The 18456-nt window shown below is 51.6% G+C and overlaps 8 protein-coding genes across 8 annotated transcripts; 4 read left to right on the top strand and 4 right to left on the bottom strand.

The window, feature by feature from the left end:
* Positions 1-532: 532 nt before the first annotated feature.
* Positions 533-1831, top strand: IAQ61_000325 (uncharacterized protein; the record flags this gene model as incomplete). The annotated part of the gene is made up of 5 exons (XM_066094624.1): positions 533-673; positions 723-1279; positions 1337-1444; positions 1499-1713; positions 1764-1831. 5 exons carry the CDS (start codon positions 533-535, stop codon positions 1829-1831), a joined length of 1089 nt encoding a protein of 362 aa, XP_065955477.1.
* A 118-nt stretch (positions 1832-1949) lies between these two features.
* On the top strand, positions 1950-3303 carry IAQ61_000324 (uncharacterized protein; the record flags this gene model as incomplete). Its single annotated transcript, XM_066094623.1, has 5 exons — positions 1950-2031; positions 2083-2163; positions 2720-2984; positions 3035-3220; positions 3279-3303. 5 exons carry the CDS (start codon positions 1950-1952, stop codon positions 3301-3303), a joined length of 639 nt encoding a protein of 212 aa, XP_065955476.1.
* A 657-nt stretch (positions 3304-3960) lies between these two features.
* Positions 3961-5223, bottom strand: IAQ61_000323 (uncharacterized protein; the record flags this gene model as incomplete). The annotated part of the gene is made up of 1 exon (XM_003835459.1): positions 3961-5223. The coding sequence occupies one exon, from the start codon at positions 5221-5223 to the stop codon at positions 3961-3963; it is 1263 nt and encodes a 420-aa protein (XP_003835507.1).
* A 72-nt stretch (positions 5224-5295) lies between these two features.
* IAQ61_000322 (uncharacterized protein) lies at positions 5296-5634 on the bottom strand (the record flags this gene model as incomplete). The annotated part of the gene is made up of 3 exons (XM_066094622.1): positions 5296-5302; positions 5353-5436; positions 5492-5634. 3 exons carry the CDS (start codon positions 5632-5634, stop codon positions 5296-5298), a joined length of 234 nt encoding a protein of 77 aa, XP_065955475.1.
* Positions 5635-5692: 58 nt separating this feature from the next.
* On the top strand, positions 5693-9519 carry IAQ61_000321 (uncharacterized protein; the record flags this gene model as incomplete). Its single annotated transcript, XM_003835458.1, has 2 exons — positions 5693-5960; positions 6011-9519. 2 exons carry the CDS (start codon positions 5693-5695, stop codon positions 9517-9519), a joined length of 3777 nt encoding a protein of 1258 aa, XP_003835506.1.
* A 379-nt stretch (positions 9520-9898) lies between these two features.
* Positions 9899-10809, top strand: IAQ61_000320 (uncharacterized protein; the record flags this gene model as incomplete). Its single annotated transcript, XM_066094621.1, has 2 exons — positions 9899-10095; positions 10170-10809. The coding sequence occupies 2 exons, from the start codon at positions 9899-9901 to the stop codon at positions 10807-10809; spliced, it is 837 nt and encodes a 278-aa protein (XP_065955474.1).
* Positions 10810-12235: 1426 nt separating this feature from the next.
* IAQ61_000319 (uncharacterized protein) lies at positions 12236-16570 on the bottom strand (the record flags this gene model as incomplete). The annotated part of the gene is made up of 1 exon (XM_003835455.2): positions 12236-16570. One exon carries the CDS (start codon positions 16568-16570, stop codon positions 12236-12238), a length of 4335 nt encoding a protein of 1444 aa, XP_003835503.2.
* A 97-nt stretch (positions 16571-16667) lies between these two features.
* On the bottom strand, positions 16668-17199 carry IAQ61_000318 (uncharacterized protein; the record flags this gene model as incomplete). Its single annotated transcript, XM_066094620.1, is given in 2 exon segments — positions 16668-16952; positions 16966-17199. Coding segments are annotated over 2 exon segments (519 nt in total), but the record flags the coding sequence as incomplete, so codon positions are not given.
* Between the last annotated feature and the right edge of the window lie 1257 nt (positions 17200-18456).

The following is an 18456-nucleotide window of genomic DNA, read 5'->3' as shown; positions in this document are numbered from 1 at the left end:
ACCTCCTATTAGTAAAAATATCATGACTTATTATTATGTCATATGTACGTATAGCGTGAAGCTAATCTTCTCTACCCCTTTTAGTCTTAGTTAGGTATTATAGCGTATAATAGAAATAAAACTACTTTTATGCTTAATTTAAACCCCTACTATAAAAGTAAACTACTACTTTAATAAAAGTAAACCACCACTTTAAACCTATTTACGGGTATACACGAGGGCAGTTTGCACCTATATAGTAAACCCCTAGCGTACGATTCTACAGTAAACAATTTTTTACCGTAGTGCATAGAGCAGTGACATTTAATTCAATGCTACGAAAGTGAAATGAGATCGCTGTTGCCTAAAGTTGCGATGTCGGTACTCACAAGACTGACTGCGGCGTTTCCAAGCCCCGCGGCTGAGCCCTCTTTGTGTTCACTTACCTACAGCTCAGCCTCCTTTCGCTACCCATCGTATTGTTTAAGAAGAACATGAGGGATTCATAGTATATTCACTTGCCTTGTACTGGCTGAGCAATGTAGATTACGATATGCTTACTTCGTCCTCGGTTCCCACTATCGTCGTAGACAGTGTGGCCGTTTCATCGACCCGCGTTGACCACCAGACCGATGTGCGCCCATGCACTCAGACGTACAATAACTCCAAAGAGGGCGTCGTATGCTATGGAATGGTGGGTAAATTGTCAAGAAGGGAGGATGACGCTTGCTTACGTCTAATAGATTCTTGACCGTCAAGTGTTCACATGCCCAGAAGCCGCTCTGGCTTACCCACATAGCCAAAATGTCATTCACTTTTATCTTCCTCAAAGCCTACGCTGCTACGCGACTGGAAACATACTGGGGCGACTTAGCCAATTCGATGGGGATGTTCTGTCAAGGCTAGTGAAAGATCGGGAGTTCAGATTGCAGCTCACCTACCATTCATTGCCAGCGTTTAGTAAACCGGGTAGGCGTGCGCAATTAGGCCTTATTGGCCACTTGGAGACTATCATATACGGTCCTCGAAATCGATTGGGTCACCTCGGCGACTATATTACCCAATGTGGATTGTTCCTAGAAGATCCCATAGGATGTGACGAGAACGTGCCGTGTTTGAACCCACAATGTCTGTTCAGCTTGCACGAGCAGCCACCTATGACTTTCGAGCTGTGTTGCGTTTACGGCACAAGACAGTACGCTTTCGAGCGGACATCATCTGATGTACTAGCCGAGTTTGAGACCACTGACCATCTTGAAGAAACTGAGAAGCCCACGGCAATATCTACAGATCTAAAGAGGTATGGTAGTTTTCGTAAACATTTAATTGGAGGGAAGCATGCTAAAAGTCATCACAGTCATCAGCGTCAGGCTCCAACGTTCTTGCAAAGGCGCGAGCGAGGATTGCATCCTAGCAAAAATGAGGTCGGTATTTGGTCTGGTGAGATCACACGTGGCAACAAGACGTAAGCAGACTTGCATACTATATTAGTATCATGTACTAATCGTGCCTCCCTTAGCTATGTGAACATCTTGACGGGAGAGACGCAACGGGACCCGCGGCCGGACTGGAGGGGTGGTATCTTGGCAGATGAAATGGGGCTTGGGAAGACCTTGAGCGTAATAGCTTTGGTTGCTGCTGACCGAGATGCTCAGCTCACTGCCAGTAACCAAAGGTTACAATTCGGTACCTTGGTAGGGCTCCGCTCTACTTTGATTATCGTTCCCTTAGATGGTATTAGTCATGTCGACAACAGACATTTTCTTAACTAACTAATTGATCAGTGCTTGCAGTTTGGGAATCACAATTAAAACTATCTGTATCTCCGAGTTGTAAAGATGATTGGCGCTGATATTCGCAGTCACACCATTGAAGGCAAATTCACATGGATTGTTTATCATGGTAAATCGCGACTTCGGACCATAGATACCTTAAGCTCATATGATATTGTCTTTACTACATATCAAACTATGGAGCGGGAAAATCGGAGCGGAAAGAATAAGGCTGGCTCTTTATTTTCATATTGTTGGAAACGTATCGTTTTGGATGAAGGTATACTAGATGTCATGGGATCATGGCTAACTTATGTGCTGACTGTCCTAGCACATATCATTCGAAATCACGCAACAGCAACTGCACGAGCGGCGGCCGCACTTCAAGCGACTTCGAGATGGGCAATCACAGGTACGCCTATGCAAAATAATTTGACGGACCTCCTTAGACTCTTTGCGTTTCTCCATTTCACGCCATATGAAGAACCAAGAGCTTTCGACAATGATACTACAGATCTTTGGCGGTCTAGACCTCACGTGGAAGCCGTAGAGTCGTTCCAAAGGCTTCTTTCATGCATCATGATTCGTCGGACAACGTCGATCCTGGGTCTCCCTGTCAGACAAGACAAGATCGTAGTATCGACATTCGACCGTGACGAAGAAAAATGTTACCACCAGATTGAACAATCTTTCGTGCATCTGTTGGACGAAAAGGCCGAACAAGAATCTGGTTCTTGTCATATTTGGAACACTACCATCTAACAGATTAACAAACTCCGACTATTTTGTAATCTTGGCATAACAACACCTTCACACCCCTTGGACTTGGCACAGCATGCAGGAATCGACGCAAGACAAACAGCGCTGGCCGTCCGTCTCTCTATTGGCGGAGATGCATGTGCTCAGTGCCTGCAACCTTTCGAAACTTCTTTGAATGGAGATGAACTCGAAAGCTCACCGGCTTCCAGCGTTTACAACTCGGCCTGCGAGTTGCTATTTTGCGTTACCTGTTCCATCACTCTTCAATATCAAGCGCCAGCACCATGCGCATGCACTGAAAATCGCGCAATCTGTCCGCTTCTTCCCCTATTGCCTGCTTATACTCACGGAGAAAACCATAACATCTACGGGGAGCCTCTCTCAGTATCAGATGGATACAGACACAAGTGAACGCATTTCTAGCAAAGTACGGGCACTCCTTAAAGAAATTGGATCAAATACAAATCAAAAGCAGTGAGATGTCCCCAATATGCTTATCAGTTGACTGAGCTTACATTTCATAGTGTAATATTCTCCGCATGGACCTCTAGTCTCGATATGGTTGAACGAGGACTCGATAGAATAGGTGTCGGCTTCGTCCGCATTGATGGTAAAGTCGCGACCAAGAGGCGAGGACCTATTATAGAGCGGTTCCGCAATCAGACTTCCGTGCGTGTCATCCTCAAGACCATTTCATGTGGGGCTTTGGGGTAAGTCTTCCACCCACGTCGTCATGCTACTCACCGTAGTAATAGGCTCTGTATTTAGACTAGATGTCACAGCCGCGTCCTAAGTGCACCTCCTTGAACCTCAATGGAACCCATCCGTGGAAGATCAAGCCCTAGCTCGCGCACATCGACTCGGGCAGACCCGACCTGTGACTACATATCGCTACATCATGAAAGACTCTTTTGAAGAGGTAAGGATCATTGGAGGCGAGAAGTATTCATGAGCTAAGAATTTCATGTAGCACATCCTCAAGGTCCAAGACCGGAAGAAAATTCTGGCCACTACACTACTATCGAACGAATCTTCCATGGTGTGTGATATGCGAACACAAGCAAATCCTTCTGACATTGAGGAATACTATATTTTTCCTTCGCTGACCTGACTTGCGTAGATTCTACGAATCTTATGCACGGAACCAAGTAACATAAGAGTGGGTAAGCATCTGAAAGAGCAGAAGTAGTTGTAGACGTCTCTATGTGTCATGACCAGGGGAATGAGCAAGGAATAGCACCGAAGACGATTACTCTGCGGACCTGAACATCCGAGATCACAGGTACTAGTAAGTAAATAACATCTATTCTAAAAATGACGTGTGTCAATTGTATTTTGTTGAATTTGACCTATGTCGTTACAGATGGTATACATACTCCACATTGCCACATTGAGCCTCCGTCGCCCCACGATCAGCCCCTACATGAAAGAACGCGCATGCCTATACACTCTAAGCAGCGACAATTTTCTCCTGTCTATTGGACCCATGATTCTCGTTCTCATGTGAGATCACAAGCAGCCGACTGATATACTCGCCAGCTAAGCCCAGGCTTATCACTCCACCTGTAAACCACGCCCCTTTGCGAAACCACCACCAGCAGTCTGATACTACTTTCAAATTGACTCTTCTGATCATGATACCAAGCGTGAGCGCCGCACCACCGCAAGATCCCACGAAGTACACCGGTCCCAAGCCCGCTGCAACTCCAGTAGCAGCCAGAAGACCGACTTGCACAACAGCAAGACCTGAGAGGACCTTTTTAGTCTCATTCTCATGCTTAAGAGCGATGCTTTTGATTCCCGCCTTCACATCATCTTTGATATCCATGTGTGCGTAGATCATATCGTATAGTACAGTCCACGCCACGTTGCTCGCATACAAACATGCAGCTGCTGCAAGTGCTGCTTGATTGGAGAGAGGGTCGATGCCGAGAGCAGGGAATCCCAAAATAGCGCCCCAGGAGAAGGTAAGTCCAAGCACAAATTGAGGGTAATATGTCACACGCTTGGCTAGCGGGTACGTAGCGACCAATAATAGTGATGGTGTCGCATACCAGAAGCATTCGAAAGGTAGCGACAGTAATACTGCTAGACCGGCTGCCAGTTGACCGCCAAGAAAGACCATGGCCTGTCGGGTGTTGACGGCTCTTCTAGCGAGCGGACGTAACCGTGTGCGTTCGACATGTGGGTCAAGGTCGCGGTCCCAAAGGTCGTTTATGGTACATCCTGCACCTCTCATTACTAGAGCGCCTGTGAAGAATAAAGCCCCAGTGCTGAGAACTGCTAGCGGTGGGGCAATGGGTGTGGCCATGATTGCAGCAAGAATTGTGCTGAAGAGACATGGAAAGAAGAGGTAGTATGTCCCGATTGGTTTGTCGAGTCTCATGAGTTCGCCGTATGGGACAGCTTTCTGCGGCAGGTAGGATAAAATGCCCGTGGTTGGTGGTGTGTAGTCTGACAATCGTTTCGAGGGCAAGGCATGGTTGGCTGCTGTTGTTGTTTTAAAGGACGGATTCGAGAACTTGTACGGTATTGCAGTGATCAGTTGTGTGGGTTGTGGTCGGTATAAGCTAGGCAGTCGTGACTTCGAAGAAAGCGCTCTTTTCCAACGCATCTGCAATAGACTTGAGTTGCATTGCAATCGTGAGCTTGGCAAGATGCTTATTGGTAGTGAGTTTGCAGACTGAATGCTAAGTGCCCTTGAAAACGCCATGGCTCTGATGCGTATCCTCACTCATGTGCTAGTTACAGGTAGGAGACGTCTCTTGTGCGATCACGTTGATTATCAGTAGCTGTCCTTAGAGGTGAGTGAACTGATGGCCAAGGATATATATCGACTGACGCATAAATTAAGTCCGCGGAGGCCGAACGAGCATCGCGACACGTGATGAAGTGGTGAAAGTGAAGGAAGACTGGAGAGTGGACCCTGTTCGCCGGAATGGGTAGCACGTGACGCGGATGACGCTAGCTGGCGGGTTTACCTGAAACCCTCCTCCACTAGGTAGTCGCGTCCTCCACAATCTGCCACCAGCAACTTCATCATCCGCCAACGACGATTGTTCGCGGCCACGAGGACTGCGGGCTGCTGCAGCGCTTCATCGCCTGAGGCAGATGCGCACATCATTCTGTCAAGCGCTGAAGGGCATCTAAGGCATCCGGCGAATTTACACTCTACCAGCACCATGCCAGCTGCGCGCCCCCGTGCTTCGTTTGAACCGATTCCTCCAGATTTTGATGTCCGCGCGTTTGTCGAAACTGCCGACAATTTCCAATATGTTGACCGAATTTCCTATGAGATGATTGCAAGTAATGGCGTGGAGCAATTCGAGAAACTGGTGCTATTGCATGTTGTACTTGGTGGAAAACCACTGGTAATTGACGGCTTCGAGGAGGTACTGGATCCATGGACCTTCACCCCATCGTGGTTGCGCGACAATCATGGCGATAAAGGTAGATCATGTACAGGCCTACTGCAAGCGCATAGCTAACAATAGGCTCAGTCGAAAATGCGTGCAACCTATCTGCCAAGGAGAATATACCTCTCACGATCAAGCATTATCTCAAACACATGACGAAGCTCACAGAACAGTTCTTCGAAGCACCAGAGCGATACCGTGACAAGAAACGCCAGCGAATCTACCTGAAGGACATTGATTGTCCTCAAGTCTGGCACGACAAGTTGAAAGAGCACATACCTTCCGGGTTATTCTACCTCAATGATACCACCGGCGAAGTTGGAGGGCCAGGCGCGTTGTACGAGCCTGGAGGCCGTAAAGGCCGTGGTATTGCACGTGCTGGTGATCTTATGAGCAGCCTCCCACCCGAGATGCGCGCTGAGAATCTGATGTGCTATATTGGACATGAAGGAACCTACACACCAGCGCATCGGGAAATGTGCGCATCGCTGGGCCAGAACATCATGGTCAACGCTTCTGGGCAAATAAGCGAAGATGGCAAGCCAGAGCGTCCGGGCTCATCCCTCTGGTTCATGACGGAGACCAAGGATCGCCACGTTGTGTCTGAATATTGGCTATCTGTCTTGGGCCATGACATTGAAGTCGAAAACCATTTTGCGCAACTCATAGCCTGGAAAAAGGCGCCGTTCCGTACTTACGTCGTAGAGCAGCGACCTGGAGACTTCATTCTCATTCCCCCACTAGCACCACACCAGGTGTGGAACCGCGGCACTCGAACCATGAAAATCGCATGGAATCGCACCACCGTAGAAACTCTTGAACTCGCTTTGAACGAAGCATTGCCTAGTTCACGAATTGTATGTCGTGACGAGCAGTACAAGAACAAGGCTATTGTCTACTACACCTTACAGAAGTATTCCGCACTAATCAAATCGGCTCGTGCTCAGGTTGAGGCAGGTGGTGAGCAGTCTATCGCTATTCAGCGATCATCAAAGATTTCGAAAGTGCAGAAGGATTTCAAGAAGCTCTTCGACCTCTACAAGACCATTATGCTTTCGGAAATGTTCAATCCAGACTCTCGCGAGCACACAGAGTTTTTACCGTATGATAGCTATGTTACGTGCGCGTACTGTAGATGCAACATCTTCAACCGCTTCCTGAGTTGCAAATCGTGCAAGAACCTGTTCAGCTCCGAGATAGAAGAGCCATACGACGTTTGCATGGACTGCTATTGCATGGGTCGCAGTTGCGGATGTCAGTCAGGCTATACTTGGGTCGAACAGTGGAAGTGGAAGGATCTGGTACACAAATACGAAGAGTGGCGGGCTCAGATCATAGATATTGATGGCCGTATGACCGAGACAACACCGCTCCCACTGCAGGAGGAGCGTAGATATCTTGGCAAGAAGACATTGGCCCAGGTGTGTCAAGAACAGCTCCGCGCGCGTCCGTTTGTCGACATCAAGAATCCACAACGAGAGGGAACATCGGAGGACGAGGAACCTGTTGTAGACGAGTACGGCATGGTCAAGAAGGTCACGAACAAGAAGTCGAAACAATGGTTGAACAAGCACAAGTCCTGCCACTTTTGTCTCCATCGACATCCCACGTGGAAAATGGCCTTTTGCACTAACTGCGATTTATCGTATTGTTATGGCACACTCTTCCGGGCCCACGACCTTATGCCTATATCCATCATGGAAGATCCCAACTGGAAATGTCCCCACTGCAGGCGCGTCTGCAATACCGGCGCATGTCGACGCGACCCTAGACAACATCCATATGAGCCCAAAGGTACCCTTCTCGGACATGATACCAAGAAGGTCGCAGACCCGCGCTCAGTGGAGTGTTTGGTTGATTTCAGTGTTTCAAACCTCAATTGGCTACGTGAGGAGGAAGGTATTGCTCAGACTCCTATGCAGCGGCGAATGCAACAGGCCGAGATGGATAAGTTAGCTGATCCCTCACTCGATGCGCGCTTTATAGAAGAAGAAAACGGCTTGACTCGATATGGCATCACCTATTCACCAGTAGAAGATGCGAATGGAAACATCAACGAGTCAGGCGACGGTGTACTGGCAGGTCCATTCAATAACGAAGCCAATAGCGGATCATACTATCCTGGTCCCGACATTGATAGAGAGATACCGCGACTAGGTCAAAAGCGAGGACTTGATGATGAAGACGATGATGATGGCAACCACAGTCGCAGAAAGAAGAAACAGAAGAAAAAGAAAAAAGATGCAGCCACGCAGCCGTTGCAACCTAAGAACGTATCTGGTCAGCAGTATCAGAAAGAGGTGGAGAGAAAACTCTTGGAGGAGGCTAAGCGTGAAGATAGAGCCATTCTAGTTGCTGCAAGAATGAAGGGGAAGTCGAAGATTGTCACGCTCTCATTGAGTACAGGCCATCTTCAGATGCTCCGAGATAGGCAGACGTCTGAACGTCCACAAGTTATGCCGCAAAGGACGCCTGAAGAAGCTGATATGCTCGGGAACATGCGGTCGATCCTTCAATCAGACGTATTATCGAAGCCTAATGCTGATAAAAGTATCGCTGGTAAAGACAAGGATGCAAAAACATATCGCGTGCGCGTGGAAGACGATGGGGCTTACTCAACGCGAAAACGCAATCCTGACTTAGGTGGTCCTGTCAGGCCCGGTAGACCACGTGGACACTTCGAGGAGATTACGCTTGACTCTGACGAGGAGTTTGCGGATGAAAACGATGACAACGATATCGAGTATACTTGCCGTTCACGTGGGCGAGCCTCCAATTGGCTTGCGCGGAGAAATGAGGGTGAAGAGGACCTTCCCACAGAATTGCCTGCTGACTTCAGGGATGGCGACGTTCGACCTAATCGTGAGAAGGATCGAGAACGGAAGCGCCAATACAATGAGCGAAGGAAGGCTATGCCTCCCAAGCCGAAAGCCAGAATTCGGCCTGTGAGTCGACCAGCAAAGGAGCCAGGTTATAACAGCACTGGTGGCATGTCTGACGAGGACGGCATCCACGAGGAAGATGACCACAACTCCGAATCTAACCCAATAGCACGGTACGCAGCAGCGGCTGCACTGGAAGCTCAACAGAAGGCTGAGGCTAAAGCTAAAGCCGAGGAAAAACGTGCTGCCGCTGTTGCTCACGAGGTCGAAGAGAATTTGCGCACAAAGATGGCCTTCGTCACGGAGTCTGATGAAGAACGTCTCGACATCAACAAAGTTCTTGGCAATCTTTTCGACGGAGATTCGGTCATGGGCGAGGAGTTCTCGGATGATCAAGGCCCCCCGATTGCTTCTGCAGGGCCACCACAAGTGTCCAATTCGCTGCTCAATAGGCCTGGCATGGCTGGCAAGAGCATTAAGATTGTGGGGAGTACGAGCAAAACGTCGCCAGGCGGCCGCTTCACAAGTGTCAACAAGAAGGCTGTCTTGCAGGACATATCTGAATCTGAGAGTGAGTTAGATGTACTGGCGACTGCACCCATACGCAAAAGGCCTGGCCGACCGCCTGGTGGAGGCCGAGGCCACGTTGTACCGACGAGAGGTAGAGATACTCCAAAGCGTGGTCGAGGTCGTCCGAGGAAGACGACGTAGATATATAGCATGGCGTTCAAGTATGCTGATCACTGGCCATCTTCGGTACTACGGGCTATTATAAAGTTTTTGAGGATTCATATGGATAGATGTAATGCTTGCACTTGTTCGGAACGATATATACCCAAACAGAAGAGTTTAGCGCTTTGTGCTTCCAATAGTAAATCGGAGATTGACCAATATACAAAGTCTGGGCTGGCAAGCTACTTTACTTGAGTTTACTGACTCCTGCCCAAAGTCTAATACAGAATGCCATGACATGTGCCCTGCCACGTGATCCCGCGTTCGCGCGTTTCACGCGTATCAACACGCGCGTCTAGGTACTCATTGGAGTACCCGCACCGTCCTTGCACTATTGACCAAAACTTACCCACGCGCAATGCCAGCATACCACATTAACAGCATCTCCTACAAGATCTTTACAGAAGCACTATCACGCTACCCGGCCACCGTACCAGACAAACTACGCAACCTTGACACCCAACGCTACGAAACCATACCCGCCACAGCGATCTGCGAAGATGGCAGTGCAAATCTTACAAAGAGCATGGTTGAAACATTAGTCGAGTGGAAACTGTACGTGATTTCCTCCGAAAACTATTCCTTGATCACAGCGGTTGTTAATTTCAATCCGGGTTGGGGACGCACAGCAAACACGGCACCTTTCGTCCAAAACTGCTGTCACTAGTGCAATCCAACGACGCAGCCAGCGTGCTGAACATCACGACTGCGGCTGCGGAAGTCGCAAAGACCGCGGCGGTTGCAGATGTGCAGGCTGGGCTCAAGCTGCTCACGCAGCTTAGGGGGGTTGGGCCGGCGACGGCGTCGTTGCTGCTGTCTGTGCTGCGTCCGGCCGATGTCCCGTTTTTCTCGGACGAGCTGTTTCGCTGGTGTGTTTGGGGGGAGGCGGATGGGGAGGCGGGGTGGAGGAGGGGGATCAAGTATACGGCGAAGGAGTATGGGGTGGTGGTGGAGAAGGTCGGGGAGTTGAGGAGGCGGCTGGGGGTGCAGCGGGTGCAGGCTGTGCATGTGGAGAAGGTGGCGTGGGTGTTGGGGAAGGAGAGGGTGGATGTTGGGGGTGGGGTGGGAGAAGAGGGCGGAGATGATGGGTTTGGGGGCGAGGAGTTGGCTGGGGAAGGAAAGCGTGCTGTGGCGGATGAGGTTGGGGGAAAGAGGAGGATGCAAGACTTGGAGGACGAGAATGCGCCGCCTAAAAAGATGCCCAAGAAGACTGTAAAGTCGAAGGAAGTCAGTGTAGGTACGAGGAAAAGTACGCGCATGAAGAAGTAAATGATCACGGCACCTTGTCACGAAAATGTCCTGTTTATGCAAAAGTTGCGGTTTTTGTTGCTTCTCATTAGGGGGGAGCATATTGTTCACACCCCTTTGCCATCTGAAGATGCCAACTCTTTCGTGACAACTAGTCCATAGCCATGCCCCCGCCTTCTACCCTCTTCTACCCACTTTTCCTTTTTCACTTTCATCCCGGATACACGCACCTCTCTCCCTCCCTCTCTCCCTCTCTCCTTTCTCTAACCTTCCATCCATCCAGGCATCTACCGCAGCAGCCATCTTCATCGCATATACAGAGTTCAATTCCACTTCGATGAATCCAAGATACTTCCACATCACAGATAGCTGTAATTTCTCGAGTTTTTGTGCAACACTTAGGATAGTTTAATATACATAGCTACCTAGAGGGGACATGTTATATATATACATACACACATCCCATCCTAAAGATGCCACCCCAATCATACAACCATCAACCAACAACCAACAAGCAGCATCCACACACCTGCACAAGAAGCAAAGCCAACAACACAACACAACAAGATTGAATTAATCACTTGCAAGCTCAAGCTCCCACATGCAGTTTCGGGCCCAAGCCCAAGCCCAAGTCCTAGCCAAAGCCAACCAAAAAGCCATCTCGGTAAAGGAGAAGAAAGAAAAAGCCAATCCACCAGCCCAGAACCCCTTCTATAATGCACCCAAAAGACCCCCAATGCTCCACTTTCTTATCCTATCCGTTCCTTTCCTACAACAACGACAACAACGACAACAACAAACCGACTCCAAACCCCATCCCAGCAACCACCAGCGCGCGCGCACAGCTATCGCGCCCAAGCCCGAAAAGCGGGGTAATCGTCATGACCTTCATCTCAGCAAGATTTGCATATATGCATCCCGGTTTCATTCATCCCATCCGTTCCATCCGTCCTGTATTCGTACCCCATCCCAACCGAAATAGAAACCTCTCACCATAATGTAAGCCAGCCCCAACCAGGAATCCAGAAAGACGATGTGTATGCGAGCGTACCAAGCCCACTCTCGATATCCTTCATGCGTGATTCAACCGGACGCATAGGGTCAGAAAAAGAAAGGTAGATACAAAGTGTGTAAAAACCTCCAAAGTCAATCAAGAGAGATTGAGGGAGAGAAAAAAAAACGCCGCCTTTTGATGGAGAAAAACGCCCTTTCCCCATGCAGATTGAGCCAAAAGTGCCATAAAAATAGTAGTGTAAAACGCCCAGCGCCTACCATGGAAATGAAGTTTGTTTGTAGTATTCGTACAAGGGGGGGCCTATGCCCGGAAACCCGGAAGGCATGCGTACTCATAAACAGAACGATGTAGATGCGGCGAAATGTTCATGTGTTCAAACGCGGAGAAAGCGAGCGCGAGCTTGTCATAGTGTACAAATGTCTCCTTGCTGGCTTATGATGTTTCGAGCGTGGGAGTGTGCTCTTCGGACGTCGCTTCAGTTGGGGGGATCTTTTTGACGGTGCCGTTGCTGCCGCTGCGAGCCGAGCGACGGCGGTGGCTGAATGACGGGTGTGTATTGGAGCGTGCGACCTCCGCGATGTTTACGGAATTGCTTCGACATGTTTTTAATTGGGGCTTCTTCTTAGGGGCACCAATGAACAAGACTTCCTCCTCGCTATCCGAGTCTTCTTCGCTGTCAACAGCGTGATCGCCTTCGTAGCCTGCGAGATCATCGCTAGGAGATTTGAATTGTTTCCTGTCTAAGGATGTGGATGAGTTGGGCAGCACGTCCGCGTAATAGTCGAGTGGCGCGCACTCATCTGATGCCGAAGAACCAGCAGATGCGGCAGAAGGGATTGAGGGGTTGGACGTGGACTGCGACATGGACGTGAATTGCTCTTCGGACGAGCAAAATGCTAAACCCCGCTCCTCTCCACCAACAGGACTATTCTCAGTAGAGGGATCACGATGATTCAAGTACTCGGTGACTCGTTGATAGCCGAATTCGTCGTCTGAACTTGGTGGACATGCAGATTGACTCAAAGCTGAGGGAGGCCTGGGAAGAGTGCCGGAATTGGACCTCTCCCTGGCTTCTCTGACCCTTAGCCGAATCTGCTCAGCTTTGGCACGATTGAACTGATCCTCCGATGACTCACGCAGTGGTGCAGGGTAACTAGGCCTCCGGCCAGTATCGTATTGTTGGCTGTTGTGGGCGAAGGGAGAGCGTCCGTACGAGAGGTCTGTGCGGTACTCTGAGTTTAAGCCTAAGTTGGGACCCGTGTCGGCTTCGTTCGCTGCGGCCCAGTTGCGTTGGAGACGAGAAGATTTCAAGGATGACATGGAAGACTGCCGTGACGAGGTCCCCATGCGACTAAACGAAAAGGCCTCCGAGGAGCTTGGCGATGAACATCGAGCGACTGGGGACAAATCTTTGAGAATATCCGGTTGATCAACGTGGCCAGAGGCATTGGTGGTACTGAGTGCAAGACTCGGCATACCATGAGCATCATCTCCGCCTTCGTACAGTCTGTCAATCGACTTGGTGCGGTTGTGATCTTTTGCGCCCTTGAGATTCTTGTTGCTTCGCATACTGTTTACCACCCTGCGCGGAAGACCGCCAAACAGACCACTCAGTTGCGAGCCACCAGGCGTGTCCAGCGCAGTCGGTGTACCAGGAAGCGCTGGAGGCAGAGCAGGGGATGCAGAACGGCCGTAAAGCAAGTCTCCTTGTCGGACAGTATGCACTGACGACATGGAACGGTCCTGCATGTGCGGCCTTTGGCTGTCAACACCTTGTGCAGGTGAAGCGGTGCGTGAGTCTGGGCTATCGAAGAATTTCGTTCGTTCCCTTGCTTCCGGACTCGCAGTAACACTGTGAGATAGGGGGTGGTCTGCTTCACGTGACAGACCTATGCGCTCTAGAATCGCAATGGGCGCCAGGCTTCCGCGTCTACCGTCTTGACTGATTGTGCTGCTTGAAGAGTTCGCACTCATGTTGGGCGGGGCATTCTGGTGTGTCACAGTGCTCTGGGCACGCCTACGTGACCCTGAACTGCGTGTAAAGCCCTTTGCCACGAAGTCTGAAGTCTTCTTGACTGCCGATCGTATGCGTTCAACAAAGCCGATAGGAACCACGGCCATGTCCACGTCGTCCTTGGAAATCTCAATCTTGCCGCCGTCATACGACCTACTTGGGTCCGTCTCTTCGGCCCATGCAACGCGATTGGGAATGCCTGATAGCAACCAGGGGTGTTGCTTGATCTCGGGGATCGTGATGCGTTGACGTGCATCTTTGATGAGCAATTTGCGCAACAGATCGCGCAAATTTTCATCTACCTCTTCGTATTCGAGATCGTGTGCTGCCCTCTTGCTGCTCGTCATCGGCTGACTGTTCCGTCCATGCGAGCTCGGCCGCGAGTTGGGGCCTTCAGCGACAGGCTTGAGGCGATATCTCGGGATGTACGGCTCCTCCTCACTGATGATTTTCATCAGTACAAAAGGATTCGTGTCGTGGAAAGGTACACGGCCGTAGATGAGGCAGTAGAGCGTTACGCCGAGGGCCCAGATGTCGATACTTCCATCAATGAGTGGGGTATCGACATCGATTTCTGTACGGCATAACTCGGGCGCGTAAAAGGCTGGAGTGCCGACAGTCTTGGCTAGCTCAATGGCCTCATCGACCTCCTGATGCTCAGATTCAGAGTGATCTCCGGTACCCTCTTCCGTTTTCTGTCGTCCGAGATAAGACACGCCAAAATCCGAGATCTTGATTCGATGCTCCTTGGTGACCAGCAGATTAGCCGGCTTGATGTCTCGATGGATGACGTTCTGATAATGAAGATATTCAAGACCCAACACGGTATCCTTGAAGGCTTCCCAGGCAGCCTGGGTAGTCATCAGCGGAACGTATTGAAAGTGCTCGGGGATATTTTCCTCCATGTCCGCACAGTGGGAAGAGTTGTTACTGCCTGCCAAGCTTGCGGCACGCCCACGCATGAAATCGTTGTCGTACGCGCCATACATGGTACCCTCCAGCCCAGTGGGTATGGAAGAGGATAGAGGGGCTGGCGAGCGGAAGGCCGTTTCCATGGAATCATCGTAGCGACTTGATGGATCCTGTCTGTCACTGAATTGAACGCGAGTGTTGTGATGCTCATCACCATAGTGGGAGGCCTGCGAGCTACCACCTGCCTCGGACTGTTCGTCATCGGATTCCATGGCGAATTCAAGGCTCCACGATTGGCCAGGATGGGACTCCTGACGACGGAGCTGAGCCTGTGCTTTCCTTGCCATGCGGCGTTGCTCACGGGCAAGCTGCTGGTGAGCCTCTCGCATGATCCTCTCGTCTTCCAACCGGGCGCTATCATTGTCGAAGATGCCCTTGGATTCTCGCTTGATGCGACGCCATTCGACCAGGCAGATTTCCTTTGCGCCCTCGGTCCGCCACTTGACTTCGCCCAACTCGACATGCTCCAGTACGATGTAGACCTTTTTCTTAGCTGGGTCATCAATGACTTCGAGCAAGCTGACAATATTGGGATGGCGGGCCTTTTTCAGAATGGCAATCTCGCGTTTAATCTTGTCTTCATGGCTGGTATTCTTGCCCAGGCGTCTACGCTTCGAGTAGCGATCGACGATTTTGATGGCGACATAGCGGGCATGGGCCAGATCCTTGCCCAGCTTGACCTTTCCGTGCACGCCGCGGCCAAGCTCGTCGATGATCTCGTACTGGTTGACAATCTTACGGCCAGAGACAGGATCGGCCTGGACATCGGCAATGTGGGTTTCCTTGGGGGGCTGTCGGTGGGCTGGGTGCAGCCAGGGAGTCGAGTGCAGTCCGTCATTCAGACTTTCCAGATTAGTAGCACGACGCGTGGTAGGATCAAACAAACCCGGGCTACTGACTGGTGAATTACCGACAGTGCGTGGGGCAGAGTCCATGATATCACGATAGTGGTCGTTGTGGACGCCAAAGCTGCCCAGGCTCGATAGTGAGTTGGCTGCGGTGTGGGCCGGATGCGAGCTGCGCGAGCGGACGATGGGTGGGATATGTGGAAGAGGATGCTGCTGGAGGTGCAGGGCAGCATAGGACTGGTTGGGGTAGACAGGCCCATCTCGCTGGCGTGCGTGCGCAGCAAAGGTGTAGGTGTGGGCGGTATCTGCCGTATTGGCCCGCACGGTCGTATTGCTGGCGGTCGAGGCGCTGGAGATGTCTCGCTGGAAGGCGGGGCGGTCGGGATGGGGCGAAGGGCCAGAGAAGCCGGTTGTGCCATCGACAGGCGGCTGGCGGTGGTGGTGGAGATTGGTCAGGGACGTGGCCGAGGTATGCGTGCTCGATACGGGCGAGGGGTTTGTCGATGGGGGTGTAGAGTGGGAGATGGGCGACGAGTAGATGCGGAGGGGCTGCGGCGAGAAGTAGCTGGGCTCAGGGTCCAATGTGTGCATCTGGGTGAGCAGATTCGCGCTGAGGGCCTCGGGGACAGAGGGGAGCTCTGACCGTGGCGTGCAGTCGTTCTCCTCGACGTCTACTGCCAGTGTGTCCTGGGCATGATGGCTACCATGCGTCGAAGAGTCGTCGTCGTTGTCGTTGTGAGCGAGCGGCGGCGGCGACGACGACGACAACGACGGCAGCGACAGGGTGGAGGTTTCGTGTGAGGAATGCGCAGGCGCCTCGTCTCCGTGCTCTGGGCTGTTGCACGCAGAGGCAGAGACAGAGGTAGCGTCCGCGGCAGAGAAGTGGCCCCGCGTCGCTCCTTCGGCTGTCAGATCCGCAGTCGGGGCCTCCATGGCAAACCGGGCGCTCGAACGTCTCAGGTCGAGCCAGACAGTGCGACCATGTCAGGTTTCCTAGGGGTTCTAGGGCTAGGGTCTCTCGTAGCGACAGTCAAAGGCCGCCCGTCTCATGCTGTGCGGGAGGCGTTGGGCAGGCGGTGGCAGGCACGACAGGACGCAGGGTCAAATCGCGAGACACAGAAGGCAAGTGGGTTGGTTGTTGGGGGTAGGTGGTGTCGTAGGAGGACGAGGAAGAGGAGGGGCGGGGCGGGGCGGGAGTGATAGTAGCTGGTTGCGCTATGAAAGGGTAGGCAAAGTAGAGTAGAGTAAAGTAGGTAGGTAGGCAGGTAGGCAGGTTGGTGGATTGGGTGGGTGGGTGAGTAGGTAGGGTTGGTGGCTACTGTAAGTACTATGGTAGGGTAGGCGAGCGAGCGGGCGTCGTCTGGGCGTGGATGCGATGGTGCGCTCAACGGCTCGATATGGGGCCTGGTTGAGAGGCGCGATCGGCTCACGCACGCTTTCCCAAGACGGCAGTGATGGCCCCTAGCTAGTTTGGGACCCGCTGGCGGTAGATGACGCCCTCCCCTCCAGGCGGGCGAGGGCAAGGCCGGGGGCTGGCAAAAGAAAACAAGTGGAGACGCTATTCTGGGCCGCAGGCGAGAAACTAAGCGAGCGCAGCAGAAGAGGAGAGGAGGAGGAGAAGAAGAAGAAGAAGAGAGAGAGGAGGGAGGGGTGGGGTTGGTGGTGGTGGTGGTGGTGCAGGTGCAGGTGCGGGTGCGGGTTGCAGCAGTGGGCGAACGAGTCGAGAAGGAGAGAAGGGCAGGGTTGGGATGAGAGAAAGCACACAATAGAAAAGCAGTGGCGACTCGAAGGCCCACGGCGACGAGAGGGAGTAGAGAGAGGGCGCCGCGGGAAGCGCGTACATTTATTGTATGTAGGTACTGTAGAGTAAATATATTGTTGAGGGCAAGGCAGGCAGGCGAGCGGGCGCTTTGCCAGGCTGCCTGCTGCCATACGGGTTGGCCATGATCTCTGCCAGCCAGAGGCCGTGCACAGTAGATCCAGTACATACATACAGTACCTACCTGGTACATACTCTAGGTGCTCTTTTACGCACAACACACACTGATTTGTACACTGACTGGCCTGGCAAGCTAGACAAGTGGCCAGTGCCAGTGCCAGTGTCAATACATTACATACAGCACAGTACAGTACGGTAACAGTATAAAGAATAAAGAGTAGGAGTAGTGCACAGTGTACAGTGTGTGCCTACAATACACCCAATACACACCCTCACAACAACCCCCGGCGGCAGCGAGCGAGCCCCGGCCGTCCGCGCTCAATCACCCACATATGCAGCCAGCCCGATAGGGTATAGCTTGCTCCTGCCTTCCCTTTGCTGCCGTCTTGCATGGATGTCTGGTGTGTGTCTGCCAACCCTGGTCGGCCGTCATTCGCTGCGCCTGCCTATTGGTCCACACCACTTCCCAACAATCCATGACGCGCTCCTTCCTCCCCTCCCCTCCCCTGCCTGTTTGTGAACACGGAGGCGTAGTTCGCTTGACCCAACCCTTTAGAGAGACAGACAGACAGACAGGCAGGGCAGACAGACAGAGAGGTAGACTAAAATAAAATGGATTTCAACCACCCATCTCGCACCATCTCGAGGAAGCTGCTGCTGCCTGGCCCTATACACACTACAACCTCCTACCATCTACTCTATGTCGATTTGCATGTCCATCATACTGAGTAGCTACTCTATCTGTCTATCCAATGGGAGTTCCACACTGCTGCTTCCGTCTGAGCCGGCTGCAGACTAACACTATCTATGGTACCTACTACATACTACCGTTCCACCCCATGCTAATGCCCTCTCCCTCTCTCTGGGGACAGCCGCGATA

This window comes from Plenodomus lingam (assembly GCF_022343315.1).
Source record: "Plenodomus lingam strain CAN1 chromosome Unknown contig_1, whole genome shotgun sequence".
Lineage (NCBI taxonomy): Eukaryota > Fungi > Ascomycota > Dothideomycetes > Pleosporales > Leptosphaeriaceae > Plenodomus > Plenodomus lingam.
Note: the sequence above shows the minus strand (reverse complement) of the source record. Positions and strands in the feature narration are given on the sequence as shown.